The sequence below is a fragment of the Phragmites australis genome, chromosome 7 (assembly GCF_958298935.1).
Source record: "Phragmites australis chromosome 7, lpPhrAust1.1, whole genome shotgun sequence".
Classification (NCBI taxonomy): Eukaryota; Viridiplantae; Streptophyta; class Magnoliopsida; order Poales; family Poaceae; genus Phragmites; species Phragmites australis.
The window spans coordinates 33,580,484-33,597,590 of record NC_084927.1 but is presented as its reverse complement, the minus strand read 5'-3'; the positions used below and the strand labels follow the sequence as shown (position 1 = coordinate 33,597,590).

At 43.4% G+C, this 17,107-nt stretch overlaps 3 protein-coding genes across 4 annotated transcripts; 2 read left to right on the top strand and 1 right to left on the bottom strand.

The window, feature by feature from the left end:
- The first annotated feature begins 1,912 nt into the window (after window positions 1-1,912).
- LOC133924882 (uncharacterized) lies at window positions 1,913-9,925 on the top strand. 2 transcript variants are annotated; one of them, XM_062370616.1, is made up of 11 exons: window positions 1,913-2,083; window positions 3,112-3,248; window positions 4,005-4,154; window positions 4,252-4,392; window positions 4,973-5,286; window positions 5,396-5,506; window positions 5,610-6,109; window positions 8,507-8,675; window positions 8,989-9,228; window positions 9,299-9,430; window positions 9,563-9,925. In XM_062370616.1, the coding sequence occupies exons 2-11, from the start codon at window positions 3,116-3,118 to the stop codon at window positions 9,695-9,697; spliced, it is 2,025 nt and encodes a 674-aa protein (XP_062226600.1). In that variant the 5' UTR covers window positions 1,913-2,083; window positions 3,112-3,115; the 3' UTR covers window positions 9,698-9,925. The 2 variants fall into 2 exon arrangements, with proteins under 2 accessions (XP_062226600.1, XP_062226598.1); XM_062370614.1 differs by having other exon boundaries at window positions 4,970-5,286.
- A 501-nt stretch (window positions 9,926-10,426) lies between these two features.
- LOC133924883 (26S proteasome non-ATPase regulatory subunit 13 homolog B-like) lies at window positions 10,427-13,583 on the bottom strand. The gene is made up of 6 exons (XM_062370617.1): window positions 13,319-13,583; window positions 11,931-12,377; window positions 11,758-11,838; window positions 11,161-11,357; window positions 10,961-11,060; window positions 10,427-10,875 (listed from the first exon to the last, which is right to left on the bottom strand). Exons 1-6 carry the CDS (start codon window positions 13,472-13,474, stop codon window positions 10,690-10,692), a joined length of 1,167 nt encoding a protein of 388 aa, XP_062226601.1. The 5' UTR covers window positions 13,475-13,583; the 3' UTR covers window positions 10,427-10,689.
- A 1,052-nt stretch (window positions 13,584-14,635) lies between these two features.
- On the top strand, window positions 14,636-17,011 carry LOC133924881 (protein AE7-like). The gene is made up of 6 exons (XM_062370613.1): window positions 14,636-14,791; window positions 15,391-15,561; window positions 15,644-15,747; window positions 15,828-15,927; window positions 16,430-16,475; window positions 16,562-17,011. The coding sequence occupies exons 2-6, from the start codon at window positions 15,436-15,438 to the stop codon at window positions 16,660-16,662; spliced, it is 477 nt and encodes a 158-aa protein (XP_062226597.1). The 5' UTR covers window positions 14,636-14,791; window positions 15,391-15,435; the 3' UTR covers window positions 16,663-17,011.
- Window positions 17,012-17,107: the final 96 nt, after the last annotated feature.

Below are 17,107 nucleotides of genomic sequence, written 5' to 3'. Positions count from 1 at the left end.
AAGATAATTTGCAGATCGGCTGGTCGTTGTTTCATATACCGACCGCAGGCTGGAGGCGGCCAGGGCCGGGGCGCCGCCCATGAGCATCGCGTGGCTGCTGCCGCAGTACGTCGTAATGGCCGTCTCGAACGCGTTGCTCAGCGTCGGGAAGCCGGAGTTCTTCTACGACCAGGCGCCGGAGACGATGATGGGCGCGTCGACGGCGTTCTACTTTCTGTCCTGCTCGCTCGGGAACTTCCTCAGCTCGCAGCTGGTGACGCTGGTGGCGTCGGTGGCCGCGGCGGGCAGGAGGACCGGGTGCTTTCCGCCCGACTTGGACGATGGGCACCTGGATCACTACTTCTTGCTCGTCGTCGGCATAACTGCGGTGAACTTTGCTGTTTTTGTTTGCCTCGCCAAGAACTGCATGCCCAAGAGGGTTAGATAGGATTCTCTTCTCTCGTCAATATAGGCTGAAATTTGGCCAATTGGAGAAAATATAGGCTGAATTTTGGCCAATTGGAGAAGGCTGTAGTTGTGATGCATACTTCGAATCGTTCCATTGTGGTAATTGAACTCAATTTGATCTTCGAGTGTTAAATATTAGTCAACTGGACTCGCATGATCATTGTCCCAAACCATTTGACGGTTTAACTGGACTAGATCACGTTAACTGGCCTAGCCCAAATGTTAGGATTAGGAATTTAGGTTCGATACGGCCCATGCTGGGCTGGTTTAGATTGGGTCTCCTGCAAGGCTGGAACATGTAATCTACTCCTGTGAGGTTGTGACATGTTGACAGCAAGTCAGTAACACTCCATGACTCTGTAATTGTTTTTAATGAAACTGGAGGGGAAGATCCTCTACAGATTATAATAGATAAAGAAACAGTTTATGTACAACAGAGAAAGACAAAAGGCTAAGAAAAAAAACTCAAAGGTGCAAAAAAAAAATCAGCTGATGTATTCTAGCCGTCCCCTTATTTGGGGAGAGTAACTTTTGCCCTATGGATAACCACGGGGAACTCATGAAGGAACTTGGGTTTGCAGTTTTGCGTGGTTGGAGATCTGTCGTTGAAGACCTAATCATTTCTTATTGTCCATGCACCAGCACATCAGAATGATATATAATCTCTACGAAAAAAATAAACAACCAGTGAATCTTTGAAGTGTTGCAAGATATCCAGTAGCTCAAGCTGAGATACTTTCAAACCAATCAAAACCCAACATCTTTTGGCCAAAGTACAATGCAGAAAAAGACGTATCACAGTTTCCTCTAGTTGCTATATGCAAAGGTCACAAGTGTATGATTCTAGATGCAGGTTCTTTTGTTGTAATATGTCTCTTGTATTTAATTAGTAATGTGGTTATATTAATAACATGGCTAGTCTCGTTGTAATATTTTGACATGATAATATTTGATTAAAAATTACCCTCTTTAGCAATTATGAGCTTAGTGTAATTTAGTTAAAAAAAACACCGAATCTCTATATTGATTCATGTTACTGAACTCACGGAATCTCTGCTCTTCATTTGTAACTAAAGGGAAAAACACTATACTGATTTGTATATGGTACTAGTTTCAGAATTGTATTCTCGATATTAGTTCGAATATGCCTAATCATGCCAGATTTTTAATTATTTTTTAAATCAAAAAATTATAAAATCAGGTGTTTATTTTGAAAAATCGCACCTTAGACCCTGCTACTGACGCTAAAACGGGCGTATATTTTTACATTTTTTATTTATGAAATATAAAAATAAAAAAGTTCAACCATGCCATCAGAAGAGACACACGAGAAAACATGGTCGGGCCGGCCCATACTACCATCCGCGAACAAGTTAGCCCACCTAGTCAGCCCGGGCCGGGCCAACGGTCTAGTTGCTCACGCCACTTTACCGGTTTACCCTCACCGCGCCCTGCTGTGACTCCACCCCGTTCCGTCTACGCTTCTCTCGTCACTCCCGCACCGCGCCGCGGCCGCGCCTGCTCGCTCGACTCGTCCCCGGACCCGATCCCCAACCCTCGCCCAACTCGAGAGAAGCGAGCTCTGGATAGCGGCGCGAGATTTCAAGCCCCCCGATCACATCTAGCCGGCATCGAGGTACACCCGTTCTTCCCCCATTCCTCCCCATGGCTTTCCGGCATCTTCCTGTGCATTTTGGGGCCTGGGGCTGCTGCGCTCGCGCTCAGACGGTGCCCATGTTTGTTCGTTTTATGCTGGGATTTCTGTTCGGTTTCGCGTTCTTCGTGCTTGCGCTTGCGTGGATTATCGGGTGCTTCGGGTGGTAGCGGCACGCGGTTCCGGCGCCGCAGCCTGTGGGGTGATTGTGCGCGGCAGGCCGAGATGTCGAGGGGCGAGGGCTTGAGCGGGCGTGGCGGACGGTAGGTCCTGGTAGGCAGAGAGGGGGTGCTACAGAGGCATTAGGGAGTAGGGACTTAGGGAGAGGAGAGAGCGGGTGCTGGTGCAGCAGCGATAGAGAGGGCGGCAGTGAGGACTGAGGTAGAGGGGTCGACATAGTGAAGCATGCGGTGAATTCTGATATTCCTCTTGATATCTCTAATCTATATAGTTTATGCCTTGATGTTGAGATTCTGTAAATTGTCGGTAGAAAAATGAACTTGAATAGATGCTTCTCAGTTTGTGCTGATCAATGTTGACATTGTTGTGGTCTAACTGCCTAAAACACGTCATCGAATTGCCTGCGACGAAAAGCCTGTGCATGACAGCATGAAGCGTGTGCCTGACCTGTGGTTGGGCTGAGAGCCTGAGAGGTAACATTCAGTGTATGAGTTACTTTGATTGCTTGTTTGACGGGGATGAAGCAATTAGGATGGTACATCAGATCATTTTTTGCTTTTGAAACTGAGTATTTTGATTGCGTTTTGGTAGTATTGTAGGCGAGGTGGGGCAGGCTGTGGTCTGGGGGTGGTGCTCTGAAGCTCACGTTAGTTTTATCACACTAGTCCACCCACCATTTTAGCCTTGTGTATGCCACTAGTGACTGGCTATTTTTTATGTGGATTTTGCGGTTGATGCGATCCAGGATTCACTATTTGAATTGAGACATTCCTGAATTTTAGCTTTGCTAGTCATGTATGGATCACATTGCCTTCCTTGTTGGAATCTAGGAGAATGCCTCGCAAAGTTGTCTCTGGACCTGACTATGATGATGGGTACGATGACTATGATGAGTATGACGAGGACTATGATGATTATGATGAGACCGGATATGGCAAGAATCAACATCCTGTAAAGGAGGAGAAAGGTATGCTTCTGAAGCTTCTAGCATTATGCATGTCGCCGCTGATGAGGGGAAATGGTTACTAGAGTTGCCTTATATTCTGAATCTGACAAACAGCAGTAGTGCTTGCCTTGTATAAGGCTCCACAACATCATTTTTACTGCTCAAAGCAATTGTTATTGAACTGATTATTTTTTATTCCCTTGTCTTGCTTATATTTCTACTGTCTATTTTGCCCATTAACTGTTAGTAAATTCAATTGGCTGTTGTTGATTGCATGTACCTGTGTCCATTTGCACTGTAGATGTAACGTGGTATATGTGAAATGATGGCTCGTTACACACGGCTCCTCTCTTATCCAGTGCATGGAGATATTGTGTTACATATTCATTTGGTTGAAGGCGTTGGTGCTCATGTGCATTTTCTGACCGGAGGTCAAATTTCATCCATCCAGTCAGCCAGTCAAAACTTACACGAAAACCTAGCACATTATGAAAATGGTTCAAAGTTGTTGGAGTTTAGCAGGTTACTAGTCAACTAGCCTGTTTCACTGCTGGTTACTTGCTGAATTCTGGTGCTCATGCATCGTATTGTTTTTAACATTCTAAGCTACTGAAATAATTCTTGTGGTCACAGAGCTAATTGTTCTGGTTGGTACCTTTGGTTCTGCAAAGATTTTAGCTTTGAATGGTTTAGTTTTGAGGAGTTTCTCTGCTACAATCTAATTGACTGTAATACGGCTCTTTGATATCTGATATTTGGTGCCAATATCTTGAATAGAATCATTGAAGAAGTCCTCAAGTACAGTCCCCGTGCATTGGATGTGTTCCATGTGCACATTCAATAATCATGAAAGCATGATGTACTGTGAGATGTGTGGAGTTTTCCGTGAATCCTTTGTCAAATCTGCCAAGGATGGTTCGATAAAAGGTATCTAGGAGTCACACATGCTTCAACCATTCTGATTCTGTTTATAAGTATACAAGGAATTGTAATGTCACCTTATATGTTATCACTGTTCTATCAGATGCAGTCAGTGCAGTGTCAAGTGACCTCAGGACATCTGCTGCGTCAAAAATTGATTCTGCCAAGATGTCAATGAAGACTCGCGCCATAGATATTGATGGTGATTCTAAGGGAAAGCATGCTAGTGCCTCCTGTGACAAAGGTATTATTGGTACAAATTGGCCTCATTTGTATATATGGCTCATATGTCAAACTAAGAACCCAGCTGGCATGTACCATCAATTTGGCTGCTGCTTGCTAATCATCCCAATAAATAGGAAAAAGAGAAAAGAAAAATAATAATTCGCAATATAACCGTGCACACTTACTTCTCGTATGTGTTGGAAACAGGATTTCGATTTTTCCCCGCTGAGCATCAATATTTCATGTTCCCATAGTGTTGTGCATCGTTTACTTTCCTGGCAGGCAAGTCAAAGAAATTTGCTGCTATTTCATTTCGGAGCATTGAACTATCCATAAATATATTTGGATTCTAAACATTGTCGATATACACTACGTAGAAGTGGTTCACTTGTTGGATGCCGTCAAAATCTTGTTTGCCATGTCTTCTGAATAGAGTTGTTCTTTTGTGTTAAGGTTGAAGTGCTGAACTAAAGTTGCAGTGCTGCATATGCTATTAACAGTCTTTTTGCGCTGTCTGTTGATTAGCTTGTCTGCTGAAAATGAAGGCTATTAGCTTTTCTTTTATTTCCTCAATTTTAATTATTTGTGTATCTCAGCAGCCAATTCCATACAGTTATCACCTGCTGTTAGCTCATTAGGTGCTAAAAAAGAGAAGACCGCCCCTGTACTTTCTGATGAAGTGCCTGTGGAGAGGATAGATTTTAAGCTGAAGGGTGACCAGCGTAAGGGGGCTGGTAGTTCTTCACAGAATTATGATGTGGCCCAGAAGCTCTCTTCTGACATAAGTCAGCTAAGTTTAGAAAAGAACAATGTAAATGTCACAAAACCTTGTTTGCCTGAAGAGTATAAGCCTGAGAAATGGATGTTAGCTCATCAGGAGTCAGGGGTGCTGAGCCAACTAAACCTTGCAATAGTAGGTCATCACTCATCTTCTGTTGTAAATACAGTATCTATTATCTGACACTGTTGTTCTTCTAAATGTCCTTTGTCTAAAGAGAAGCGTCTTTGAACAATTTGGGTAGGTGGGTCATGTTGATTCTGGCAAGTCAACACTATCTGGGAGATTACTACATCTATTAGGAAGGATATCGAAAAAAGATATGCACAAGAATGAGAAGGAGTCTAAAGAGAAAGTATGTTGCTCCTCTCTTTCATATCAGTTGCTCTTGCTCTATTTCTTCATGTTGATGTCCTGTGCATTTCTAACTGTTTGTGTTGTATAATTCATTTCTTTAGGGGAAGGGATCATTTGCTTTTGCATGGGCCATGGATGAGAGCAGTGAAGAAAGAGAACGAGGTGTGACAATGACTGTGGCTGTGGCTTATTTGGAGACCAAGAAATACCGTGTTGTTTTGCTCGATTCACCTGGCCACAAAGATTTTGTGCCAAATATGATATCTGGTGCAACACAAGCCGATGCAGCTATTCTTGTGGTTGATGCTTCCACTGGTTCTTTTGAAGCCGGCATGGATGGTGAAGGAGGAAAAAGTGTTGGCCAGACTAAAGAGCATGCTCAGCTTGTTAGAAGCTTTGGCGTTGAACAGCTTGTTGTTGCAGTCAACAAGATGGATGCTGTTGGATACTCAAAAGAAAGATTTGATTTTATCAAACTACAACTTGGTAGTTTCCTGCGGTCATGCAACTTCAGAGACTCAGCTATTACCTGGATTCCTCTTAGTGCTGTAGAAAATCAAAATTTGATCAAACGTCCTTCAGATGCCCGTTTGACCTCCTGGTAAGTTCTGTTTCAGAACTTTTGTCTTATGTAAAACATTACCTTATGACAAGTCTTTTTCCAATGGTGAGGAGGTTAAGGAGTTTATGACCTTTTTTATGATCGTTGGAATCATAGATAGGTAATTTATTGTTGTATTCAGTACTGAAATTTATGACATGAAGTTCTGTATTCCTTTCTGTTTCGAAGACACAGTTCACACCTATTGTCACAATGGACCTTAAATCTATATCATCTTATGGATTGAATATTTTAGGGTACTAAGAGCATCTCTAACAAAACCCCCCATCTGGACCCCTATAGCTAAATTTTGGGGGATCTAGGCAAAAAATGCTCTCCAGCAGGTGCCCTATCCGATCCCCTTTCTTTAGAGATCCCTTAAACCGAGCACCTCATCCCCCAAATCTAGGGGACTGAAGCCATCCCCTATTTGGCTGCCCCCCTCCTGCTCGCCCCCTCCCCACCTCCTCCTGCACGGCCCCTCCCGTGTGCAGACGGTCGTCGGCCCCCGGAGCAGACGGCCGGCACGCTGATCGCCTCAACGCCCAGGAGCAGCCACAGCCGCCGCGACTAGGAACTGTCGCCCGACGGTGCCGCGACCTGGAGCAGCGGGCCAATACGTCGCATCGCCTCAGCGCCCAGGAGTAGTCGCCCAGAGCTTGCACCACCACTGGCCATCACCTTTCCTCACCCCGATCTCCTTCCTTGCCTTCTCCCAGCCCCGCCACTTGAGCCATCTAGCTGCCCGTCACCTGCTTGGGCTTACTCGCGCCATCTCTGACCTCCCATCGCCGACGTAAAGCCCCATCGCCGGAGCCTAGCCGTGTGCCTGCCGCCAGCCTCTTTCGTTTGCTTCTACCGCACGAACGACCCGATGGGAGAGTCCTTTGCCTCAGGGAACACCTCGACGCCCACCTCACTCGCCAGAGCCTCGCTGCTGTGGTCCCCGCTCCCGTCGACGGCCAGAGCGGCGCAACACTAGGCGCATGCAATGTCGGGCCAAGTTAGCCAAGTACCGCAGGATATGAATAAAATATAGGAGAGATATTGGGGGTGAGATTTAGGGGATCTGCTGGAGAGCGAAGAGATTATAGAGGAGAAATATTTTAGGGAGAACACCTATATGGGAGATACAGGGGATGAGTTTTAGGGGAGCTACTGGAGAGCTCTAACAATCACTTTGGAGTGTAAGACCATCTCCAACGGACTCAGCATCTGTATTTTTTTGAGTGCTACAGTAAAATGCCGGATGGTGATGCCCGGTTTCTGGCTCCAACAGAATCCGTATCGCGTAAACAATGTTGCGGATGAGAGGTGGGTGGTGGCATTTTTGCGGATGGATACGGGAGCCTCCATCACTGTTCATAGCGTATGCACATGGGTCCGAGGGGAGAAGGAGAGTAATAAAAGGTAAGAAATAGGGTAATTGTTGGAGATGAAAAAATAGGAGATACTGTAATAATGTTAGGAGATGCTATAATAGTGTTATAGGGGACAAATTTTTAGAGTATCTGTTGGAGATGGCCTAACTCCATACTGGTGCTCATATTTCTAATACTACTACAGTCCAAAATAGATGTCTTCCAGAATGTCTGCAATAACCTTTGGACACTTTGACCACTACTATACATAGCGATGTTTAGGTTTCTTGCATGAAAACGATCTTAGGAGATTATCATCAATGGTACTTCCTTATTACTATCTCTGGTTAGTGTCGTTTTGAACATTGATATGGTCTCCAAAATGCAACTGTGGTGCTAATTTCTATTGTAATATATTTGTTAAACATAGTATAATTAAAATATTGTCAAGTGTTTTTCGAGACAAATCGAAACATTGTTTTCATCAATCATCAGTTTGATCTCAATGTTCAAAATTTAAAAAGTTTGACTACGCGCATCCCAAATGACACTTGTTGGCTGGAGGGTGTTGTACGCTTTTTATAATTTTTCCTACATGTAATTAGAAAAGGTGAAAGTGTATTTTGGGGACTGTATCCATCTCATAAACCACAAGTGAAAGAGACTGGAGTGATTACCTACAATTTGCTTATCCATTTTTGGAGCACATGGTTGCAAACAGCTTTGCTGCTATGGGTTTGTATGTTAGTATTATCTGGTTAATTGTTATACTAAAACCTATCAATGTTTTGAAGAATAACTTTCCACTAGTCTTAGAATGATATGCTATGCCTCTACTAGTCTGATATCAGCTTATTTTTATAATCAAATGCATATTTTCATAGCACCTATTTGGTCAAATTTGATATTTTGGACTTGAGCATGCAGGGGAAGAACGGTATGATATTTTCAAATATCTTGGGGGCAAACTATCTATCTGAACAAAAGTGCATTGTTTGTCTCCACAATTTTTAATCTAAAATGGATGTCCTTTTAGGTATCAAGATTTCTGTCTCTTGGATGCTATAGATTCCCTGCAGCTTCCTTCTCGGGATGTTTCAAAGCCCCTCATTCTTCCAATCTGTGATGTTATCAAGTCTCAGTCAACAGGGCAGTTGGCAGCTTTTGGAAAATTGGAAACTGGGGCTATTCGAAACGGTTCGAAGGTAGATTCATTTAAAACTTTTTTTCCCTGCGGAAGCTGTAAATATCCTCTATTGCATTGAGAATTTGAGATCAGTGGAAGTTTGATTGCAGTCTATTCAGACCATGATCTTGGCTGGGTGATGCCAACGTTTGATTGTTCAGTAACAACAAGATGCGAGAATGTAGCTGCATCTAAGTTGTTTAATAATTTGTTCTGGAGAAATTTTGCTTTCCTGTTCTTCTTGGTTGACAGTTCAATTGAATGGTCGTGAACTGTATAATGCTTTTTTTCTCTCTCTCCTGACATCTTGCCCTTTTCTTTCCCTGTTGCAGGTGTTAGTTTTACCTTGTGGGCAAGAGGCGACAGTGAAAACCATCGAGCGGGACTCTAATTCATGCAGCATAGCGAGAGCTGGTGACAATGTGGCGGTTAGTTTACAGGGTATTGATGGGAGTCGACTAATACCTGGTGGGGTTCTTTGTCACCCTGGTTTCCCGGTGGCTGTAGCTAACCACTTGGAGCTGAAGGTTCTAGTCCTAGACATCGCCATTCCTATTCTTGTTGGTTCTCAGGTAAAAATGTGACTAAAAACCTGCTTGATTAACTTTTCCTAGCGTAATCATAACAATGTTATGGACCTAGGTGGAGTTTCACATACATCATGTGAAGGAGGCCGCAAGAATAACAAAAATCATTGCATTGCTTGACAAGACTGGCAAACCAAGTAAATCAGCACCTCGATTTCTTAAATCAAAGCAGAATGCTGTTGTACAGGTAATCAATGAAACACATCATTGTGAACAGCTTTCTTTTACGAAGTTCCATACCCTGGGATCATATAGTTTGTGGAATCTGTACAGTACAGTTCGTTATTCATGATGTTCTAATTTTCTCTCCATTTGTCAGGTTGCCCTAGATGGAGCGGTCTGTGTTCAGGAATTCTCTAAGAGCCGAGCTCTCGGGAGGGCATACTTAAGGTCGTCTGGACGCACGATCGCCGTTGGCGTAATTAATCGGATAATTGGCCAAGATCAGAGCTAAACGACCTACTCTTCTGAAAACTGAACCAAATTGCTGTCGTTCTTAGGGGTACTTGTAACAGACCCATAGTGGGTGATGTACTACTTAGCCTATCAGAATTCAGAAGCCTAGTGCTGGCAATTTTGTTTCTCATTTGCTTATCGCCATTCCGATTATATTGAGATATGGCTGTAACTGTAAGATGGTCACACATTACTTTTGAGTTCTAACCCCTGGCTGTTGCAAATCTGCACCAAATTCTCCCGCTATGCTGAGTTGTGACTGATGATCCATTTATGTAGCTTTAATAAGCCGAGAACTTTGGTTACAAGGAAAATGTACGAATGCAAGGGCCTGTCCTATAACAGTGGATTAACAACTGTTTGGGGCCAGCACTCCACCGGGTTGGTGCACACATTCACAATATCGAGCACCCGGCGTCGGCCGGGCTCGGCAGACGCTCCAGCCGCATCTGCCGCTGCTGCTCCAACCACCTGCGCCCCCGGGCGTAGAAGCGCCTGGTCATCGCGTCCATTTCCCCGTCGGCACCTCTCCGAGAGCCACACACCTGCCGTACCCGTAGGTGTGCCCGGCGGCTAGGCCACTGTGCTCCACGGGAGATCGGCAATTCGACGCTAACAAGCAATAACCGGTGGTCTGGCAGCCTGGTACTGTGACGTGTTGACCCGCCAATGTTGGGGCCTTGTGGTTATTAAAATAGACTGGACGAGTCTTAAGGGGAAAAAGCTCTGAAGTTTAAAGGTTTTGCAAATTCACCATATAACGAAACAATCTCGTCTACACAATTCAACATCGAGCTGAGAACCAGTCAAAGCATTATCTGAAACAACAGGTGCTGAAGAACACATACGAAAAAGAACTTCACTGCTTCGAGGAAGGAGGTTACAAAGATCGTCACAGGGAATCTGCAGTCTAAGAACCGAAAAAAATTCTGAGTCCTCCTTCATTTTGCGTAATGTCGCAGCCGTCCTTCGAGCCGAAAGTGAAGAACATCACGAGGATACCAAGTCGGGCGTCTCGGCTTCAACCGAATGCAAAGTCGTATGCACCTTCCCAACCCATGTGTCCAACCGGTCACGCAAGGATTTTACTTGTTCTATGCCCAAGACCCTCGGTTGAACCCATGAAACATGGACAGTCCCATCAACTTGATCAATTATGCCTTCTATAAGATGGGCCTGAAGAAAACATCATTGTCTAAGGCCATGCTACATGGCCACAAGAATAAAAAGGGGCAAGCAGTTTTTGGAGGGTATGACTTACAGAGAGGCTCTTCATCAGTAGATACTCCACATCTTCAACTGAGAGCCTAGTTCGTTCAGCTATCGTGCTCAGTGGGATTGTACGGTCTTCAGATGACCGACTGCAGATAGACAAAGATGTTACTGAACAAAGCTTAACTCATAATAGCAGCAGATGCCCAACATCAGCCAGCATATATCATTGCTCCCCAAGAGGATTACCTGAAAATGATTTCCATCAAGCAAAGGACATTGATCTTTTCAAGTAGCTTCCTCTCGTTCTGTACCAATGCAGGCTGTGTGCTCAAAGTGGTGTTATGAGCTTTGCAGAGTTCTTGATACAATGCTAGATTCCCAGTGTTGAATGCTTGCAACATATGAAAAATCCACTCAACCTGGGTCCCCAAAAGGCTCTGGATCTACATGATGTCAACAACGGAATTAGCTGACAAATTCAGCCAAGCAACACCAGCATTTATGACATCACCATGAGCTTTGCAGTGTAGGGAGAAATTAAACTATGCAAGCTGCTAAGTATGGCCATGAGTTTGCTTTAAGAATACAGCAAAGTCGATTTATCAGGCTGTTTTTTCATGGTAAGTGAAGCCAATGATTCATCCCCCACATATAAGAAAATCCAGTGATTCAGCATAGCAAAATTTGCATTTGATTACAGCAATGGGCAATCTACAATATAACTATGGACAGAAACATTATAAGTCCTAGACATAACTATTTAAAATCAAGGACATGAACAACTACTGAGTGCTAATGTAGACAGTGAGGACAATCGAGCGCATATGTAAAATTTGTACTTACGATTGGATGGGCAAGCAACTCCCCAAAGTTGTAAATATTTTCACCCAATAAAGCAGCAAGTGAGAGGTCGAACGCCAGGTTCTGAACGTCATATATGATTATGATCACAAGTAGCAATTAGAAATCAGAAACGGTAAGGATAAACCCAATCTTGTGTAAGCAAGCAGTAATACCTGTTTGAATGGTTCTGAAAGTGACTCCACTGTTGTGTACGCAAGATAAAGAAGAACACTCTTGTAGAATTCAGAGTAATCTTGACAGGCCTTATGGTACTGAGAACACATCCAGTGATAGGTAGCATGTACCGAAGGATCAACATCAACCATGCTATCCAAAGTGGTTTTCCCCTCTTCTAGCAGTCTCTTACACTCCTTTTGATTCCCTTTTTCAAGAAGAAATGTTGCAATTTGCATCTTCACATACAGAATGGGCTCTTCAACCCGTGATTCACGGGTATCATGCAGCTTTGAAATTACACCTTCAAGATAGTTTATACCAGCATCTTTGTCCAAATACTGGCGTGAAACTACGACTGTGAAGTGAGCAAATTTAAGAAGATTGATCTTGGTCTCAAAATCAGAGATGAAATGATTATACAGCTGAATCAGAGCATCGCCAGCCTGAACAAAAAGGGAAAAACCCCACAGAGGAGTGATCAGCACAGTAATAAGGAGGAAGAGAATGCATAGCAAAAGGTCAACCAAACTGTTGATCAAAAAGTTGGGAAGTTTCTGATGATTAGAATGAACCTACACGTGATAAGTTCTTTCTTTTCACAACAGAGATATGGTAAACATGATGCAATGTGATAATCATTATATTCTACACCGTATATGCAGGTGTTTGGATATCCATGAAGCAATTTATTCAACTAATGTTCTTGGGAAAAATTACCTGCTAGTGCAAATATTGATTAGTTCAGGTTAGATTAATCGGCACTCACAGGGAAGAACATATTCCATATTTGCATAATATAGTATTAACAATTCAACTCACTGAACTATGAAGCTGCTCCAACGCAAGCCAGCTAGTTTATATAAGAAACACCAAAGGGTCAGAGTTGCCATCGATGAACTTTGAGTTAGCAACCAAAATTATGAGCACAAAGAATCAGTATTGTGGCGATGCTTTTTTTAAGCTTAAAGAGATCACGACATATCACAGTACAACAACTACGCCCTGTTTACACTTAGGAGACGCAGTAGATGTACATAATAAAAATCAGCAAATTAATATGTAGCGAACTAAAAACCACGCATTTTGACACTAGAAGCAAATTGTGAGTAACCAAATTAGGAGTACAAGCGATCGTACAATCCAAAGCTAGATAGTACCGCAAAAGGTTGCTCTTTCAACACAAATCTACCATACCGAGGGAAACCAAACGCATCTCACCAATGTGAGATCACCATCTACTTCGCGAGCTGCAGCCTAAACACAGCATCCTTCTAAAAGTTAAACTCCACATAACCCTAATCAGATCAAACCGCACGCCGCAAGACATGAAAACAACCAGCAGGGAAACGAAACGAAGGATCATCATCGACGGAATCAAGCGTACCTGGACGACGGCGAGGGCGAGGAACTGGTCGAGCTTGAGGGTGAGCTGGTGCCACAGCTTCCGCTGGTACAGGTCGGCGAGCGCCGCGTACCACTCCGCAAGCTCCGGCCGCGTCGCGCGCTGCGCCTCCAGGAATTCTAGCGCCGCCGCCGCCATCGCCAGCCACGCCCCCTCCCACCCTTTCTTTCTTCCTGCCCAAGAAGACGAGCAGGAGAAGAGGGAGAAGATCGATCTGCTCGGTCGCGGTTGAACTCGCACTTCGCCGAACTCGAAGCCTGTACGTGTACTGCGATTTTTTTTCGGTTATTTAGATTCATGCAATTAGAAATATTATGATTTTGAAATATTTCATTACAAATTCGGTATTTAAAAACATGTTATTATGAACCTTTTGAAATTAAGTCTATACCATTATAAATCTTCCGAAAATTGAATACATGCTATTACAAATCTATTGAAATTAGATGATATCATTATACAGTATGTCTGGTCTATAATAGTAATGATATGAATATAATTTTAAAAAATTTGTAATGACATGTTTCTAAATACTAAATTTGTAATTGCATATTTCAAATTCGCGATATTTCTAATGGTATGGATCTAAATAAATCATGATTTTAAAATATGTCATTACAAATTCAATATTTAAAAACATACTAAGTATAAATCTCTTGATATCTATGCAACTATAAATCTTCTAAAATTATATCATGATATTATAAATCTACCAAAATTAGGAATGTGCTTGATTTGTAATGGTAATAGTATAAATATAATTTTAGAAAATTTGTAATATCATATTTTTAAATAACAGTTTTATAATGATATATTTTTAACCGCAATATTAATAATGACATGGAACTTTTTTAAGGAACTTTTTTTTTATTCTTCACCACTGAATACAGCTGTAGTATCTGAACATGAACGCACGAACTCACCCCACACACACAACCTCCCACACACACCTAACGCACGTACATACTAGTCCTACACCTACACGCAGCTTGAAGAAAGCGTCCATCTGGAGATCACCGAAACCCATCAAAAATTCCGTAGACGACGAGCACATCGCAGTCCTATCTGTAGCGTCACGCCAAAGAACTGAAGATATCCGAAATAAATCGGAACAGGTGCAATACCCAAGCATCAAGCTCGGGCTGATTTGGCTCACTCCCGAGCCTTACCATCGTGCTGAAGGCACGTTCGCTTTAAGGAACTTGTACTGCGACTTGGTCCGACTCGGACGACATGTGATGGCCCGTCTCTGTCTGGCGAGGAGGCCCATTACGGCCCGTCAAGGCCCAACAAACAGAGGCTGATGCGAAGTTGGAATGGATCACCGCAAGACGAGACCGAGTCGCCTCGACCCCGCACGCCTCGTCTTCCCCCGACGCGAGCCGACGAGCCCAAACCGCCCGAGCCACGCCACGCGCACCGCCTTCTTCGACCGCCCGCCGCCGTCCTCTGCCGGTGAGCTTCTCTCTCTGCCGCGCCCACCTTCGCGCGGTTTCCCCAGTTTGAGGGAAAGTTGTCTCGTTGCTCTGCTGTCTATGCAATCTCGTTGGGTGACACCAGTTAGGGTACTGTGTTCTGGGAATTGGGGTTGGTTGAGTTGTTCGAGTGGAGATAATCGGAAGTTTTCCCCGTGGAGGGGGTCAAACAACGGTGGGATTTTGTGACTGGGTTCAAGTCCCTAGTTCCCCGTGCGGGAGTTTTTTGGGTGGTGTTTGGCCTGGACGCCTGGTGTTTAGGGGTACGCTATTGTTGGGATTCAACTGAACTGATTAGGGTGATTTCTGTTGATCGACTTTACTAGGCTTTGTTTTGTGTAAGTTTGGACAACTGAACATGGATTTCTAGTGTTCAACAAGCAAGGGGATATTTGATTCTGAATATCTTCCATGGGTCTAGTTTGCACTTCAGGCTTTAGCAACCTAACCAGTATTACTAGGTTGTCTTTCTGTTTAGCAAGCCTGATCTATTTATGGGAATTTTATGAGACTAAACTACTTTGCACAATTTAAAGGGCATACTCTTGTTAACACATTTTCATGCTTATCGACTTGCAGGAATTTGTCTTTCTTATCTAAAATTAGCCCATCGCATTTGCAAAAATGGTTATGGGGTTGATAAACGCTAATCCTGTAATTCATGAGAAAAAAGAGCGGCGTGTTCGGCAGGCACCAGAGACCACCGATGAAAATGCAGCGGAGCCAATAGACCAGCTAGAAATATTTGATATCCTTCTTCCTGTTTTCCCTATATGCATGTCTGGAGTTTTCTATCCTAGTCACTTTGTTGAGTTCCTTAACATTCTTACATCACATTAGAGATATAAAGGACCCAGAGCACCCATACTCGTTGGAACAGCTGAATGTGGTAACCGAAGACTCAATTGAACTCAATGATAAACTTAGTCATGTCAGGTAAGTTCTCATCTTTCTAGGTTTGCTGGTCTCCTTGACATTCAAGATTGCTAATGAAACTCACATTTGCTTTGCATCAGGGTTACTTTCACCCCAACAGTGGAGCACTGCAGTATGGCAACTGTTATTGGCCTTTGCTTACGTGTGAAACTCATACGGAGTCTTCCTCCTCGTTACAAGGTACGCTGTTAATGTCAAGTTCAAAGCAAAAAACTTGTATTATGATTTACGCAATCATTATCATTTGTGTAATGTCATGTCCAGTTTAGCAAGTTCTAGAAATACGTGATAGACATGCCATTTATGTTAACCTGCTGCTGTCGCAGATTAGTATTGTTGTTGACTACTGTTTCATAGGTGGTACGAAGGCCTGAAGTGCCTACCGTTGGTATCCAAACACTATAACTTTTATTGGGAAGTGTGCAGAATCACCTTTTTGTACATAAAAACTTGGCCAATGGCCGTTAATGGTTAGAAAACTAGTAGCTCATATACATGTCTACCGTACATTCAATAAGCTGAATGGCCGTTAATGGTTATACTCTAAGACTTCTTACCAGCGTGGATGCAGTTTACAACAGATTCCAAAACTACTTTTTTTTCATCAACATACTTTGTGTTGTCTATTGTTTATATTTTCATGATAAAATTTAGGCAGCTTTGTGAGTCCTGATCTTTGTAGGTGGACATAAGGGTGGCCCCTGGATCACATGCAACTGAAGCTGCTGGTATGTGTTCAGCAGTTTCTGCATTACAGTTACATCATTCTCTTTCCTGGCTCAATATCCCAGTGTAAGTTCTTTCTTTCTTGCAGTGAATAAGCAACTGAATGACAAAGAACGTGTCGCGGCTGCATTGGAAAATCCTAACCTACTGGACATGGTTGAGGAGTGCTTGTCGCCAACTTTTGACTGAGACCTGAACCTAACTGGGAACCACGGTTTTGATATTCCCAAGCCACACCAGATTACCCTATGGAGTATAAGGCGGTTCTTTGAGATACCTTGGGCGGTGCAGGACGGGTGCATCAATTTTTTTGCTACGTGCCTTTCAGTTAGAATATTGTTGCCGTTTTTGGACAGTTTTGGTGCTTGTGATCTACCTGAGCGAAGGGAAATGATGTACTCAGCTCTTGTGTTGTAGCTTTCGGAGTGTTGTCGCTGCTAAGGCAATTTTGTGGCTGTCGATGCACACAATCAACTCGGTTTGGTAGAAGTGTACTCCTCCATGACAATTGATTTCCAATTCTACCTGAGTTTGCATAGGAATGAGCTTTGCTCAATCATGCTAATTCTGCGGCCTTAGTGTATGATGTATTTTCCTACTGCCTCGGTTCGTTCATGCCTTCAGTTAGCGAGGA

Coding starts and splice junctions, on each gene's coding strand:
- LOC133924882 (XM_062370614.1), top strand. CDS start 3,116: ATGCCTCGCAAAGTTGTCTCTGGACCTGACTATGATGATGGGTACGAT. Junction 4,393..4,969: donor TAGTGCCTCCTGTGACAAAG/GTATTATTGGTA, acceptor TGTGTATCTCAG/CAGCCAATTCCATACAGTTA. Junction 5,507..5,609: donor AGAAGGAGTCTAAAGAGAAA/GTATGTTGCTCC, acceptor TCATTTCTTTAG/GGGAAGGGATCATTTGCTTT.
- LOC133924883 (XM_062370617.1), bottom strand. CDS start 13,474: ATGGCGGCGGCGGCGCTAGAATTCCTGGAGGCGCAGCGCGCGACGCGG. Junction 11,839..11,930: donor TTTCAGAACCATTCAAACAG/GTATTACTGCTT, acceptor TATGACGTTCAG/AACCTGGCGTTCGACCTCTC. Junction 10,876..10,960: donor TACTGATGAAGAGCCTCTCT/GTAAGTCATACC, acceptor TGTTTTCTTCAG/GCCCATCTTATAGAAGGCAT.
- LOC133924881 (XM_062370613.1), top strand. CDS start 15,436: ATGGTTATGGGGTTGATAAACGCTAATCCTGTAATTCATGAGAAAAAA. Junction 15,562..15,643: donor ACCAGCTAGAAATATTTGAT/ATCCTTCTTCCT, acceptor ACATTCTTACAT/CACATTAGAGATATAAAGGA. Junction 15,748..15,827: donor GATAAACTTAGTCATGTCAG/GTAAGTTCTCAT, acceptor GCTTTGCATCAG/GGTTACTTTCACCCCAACAG.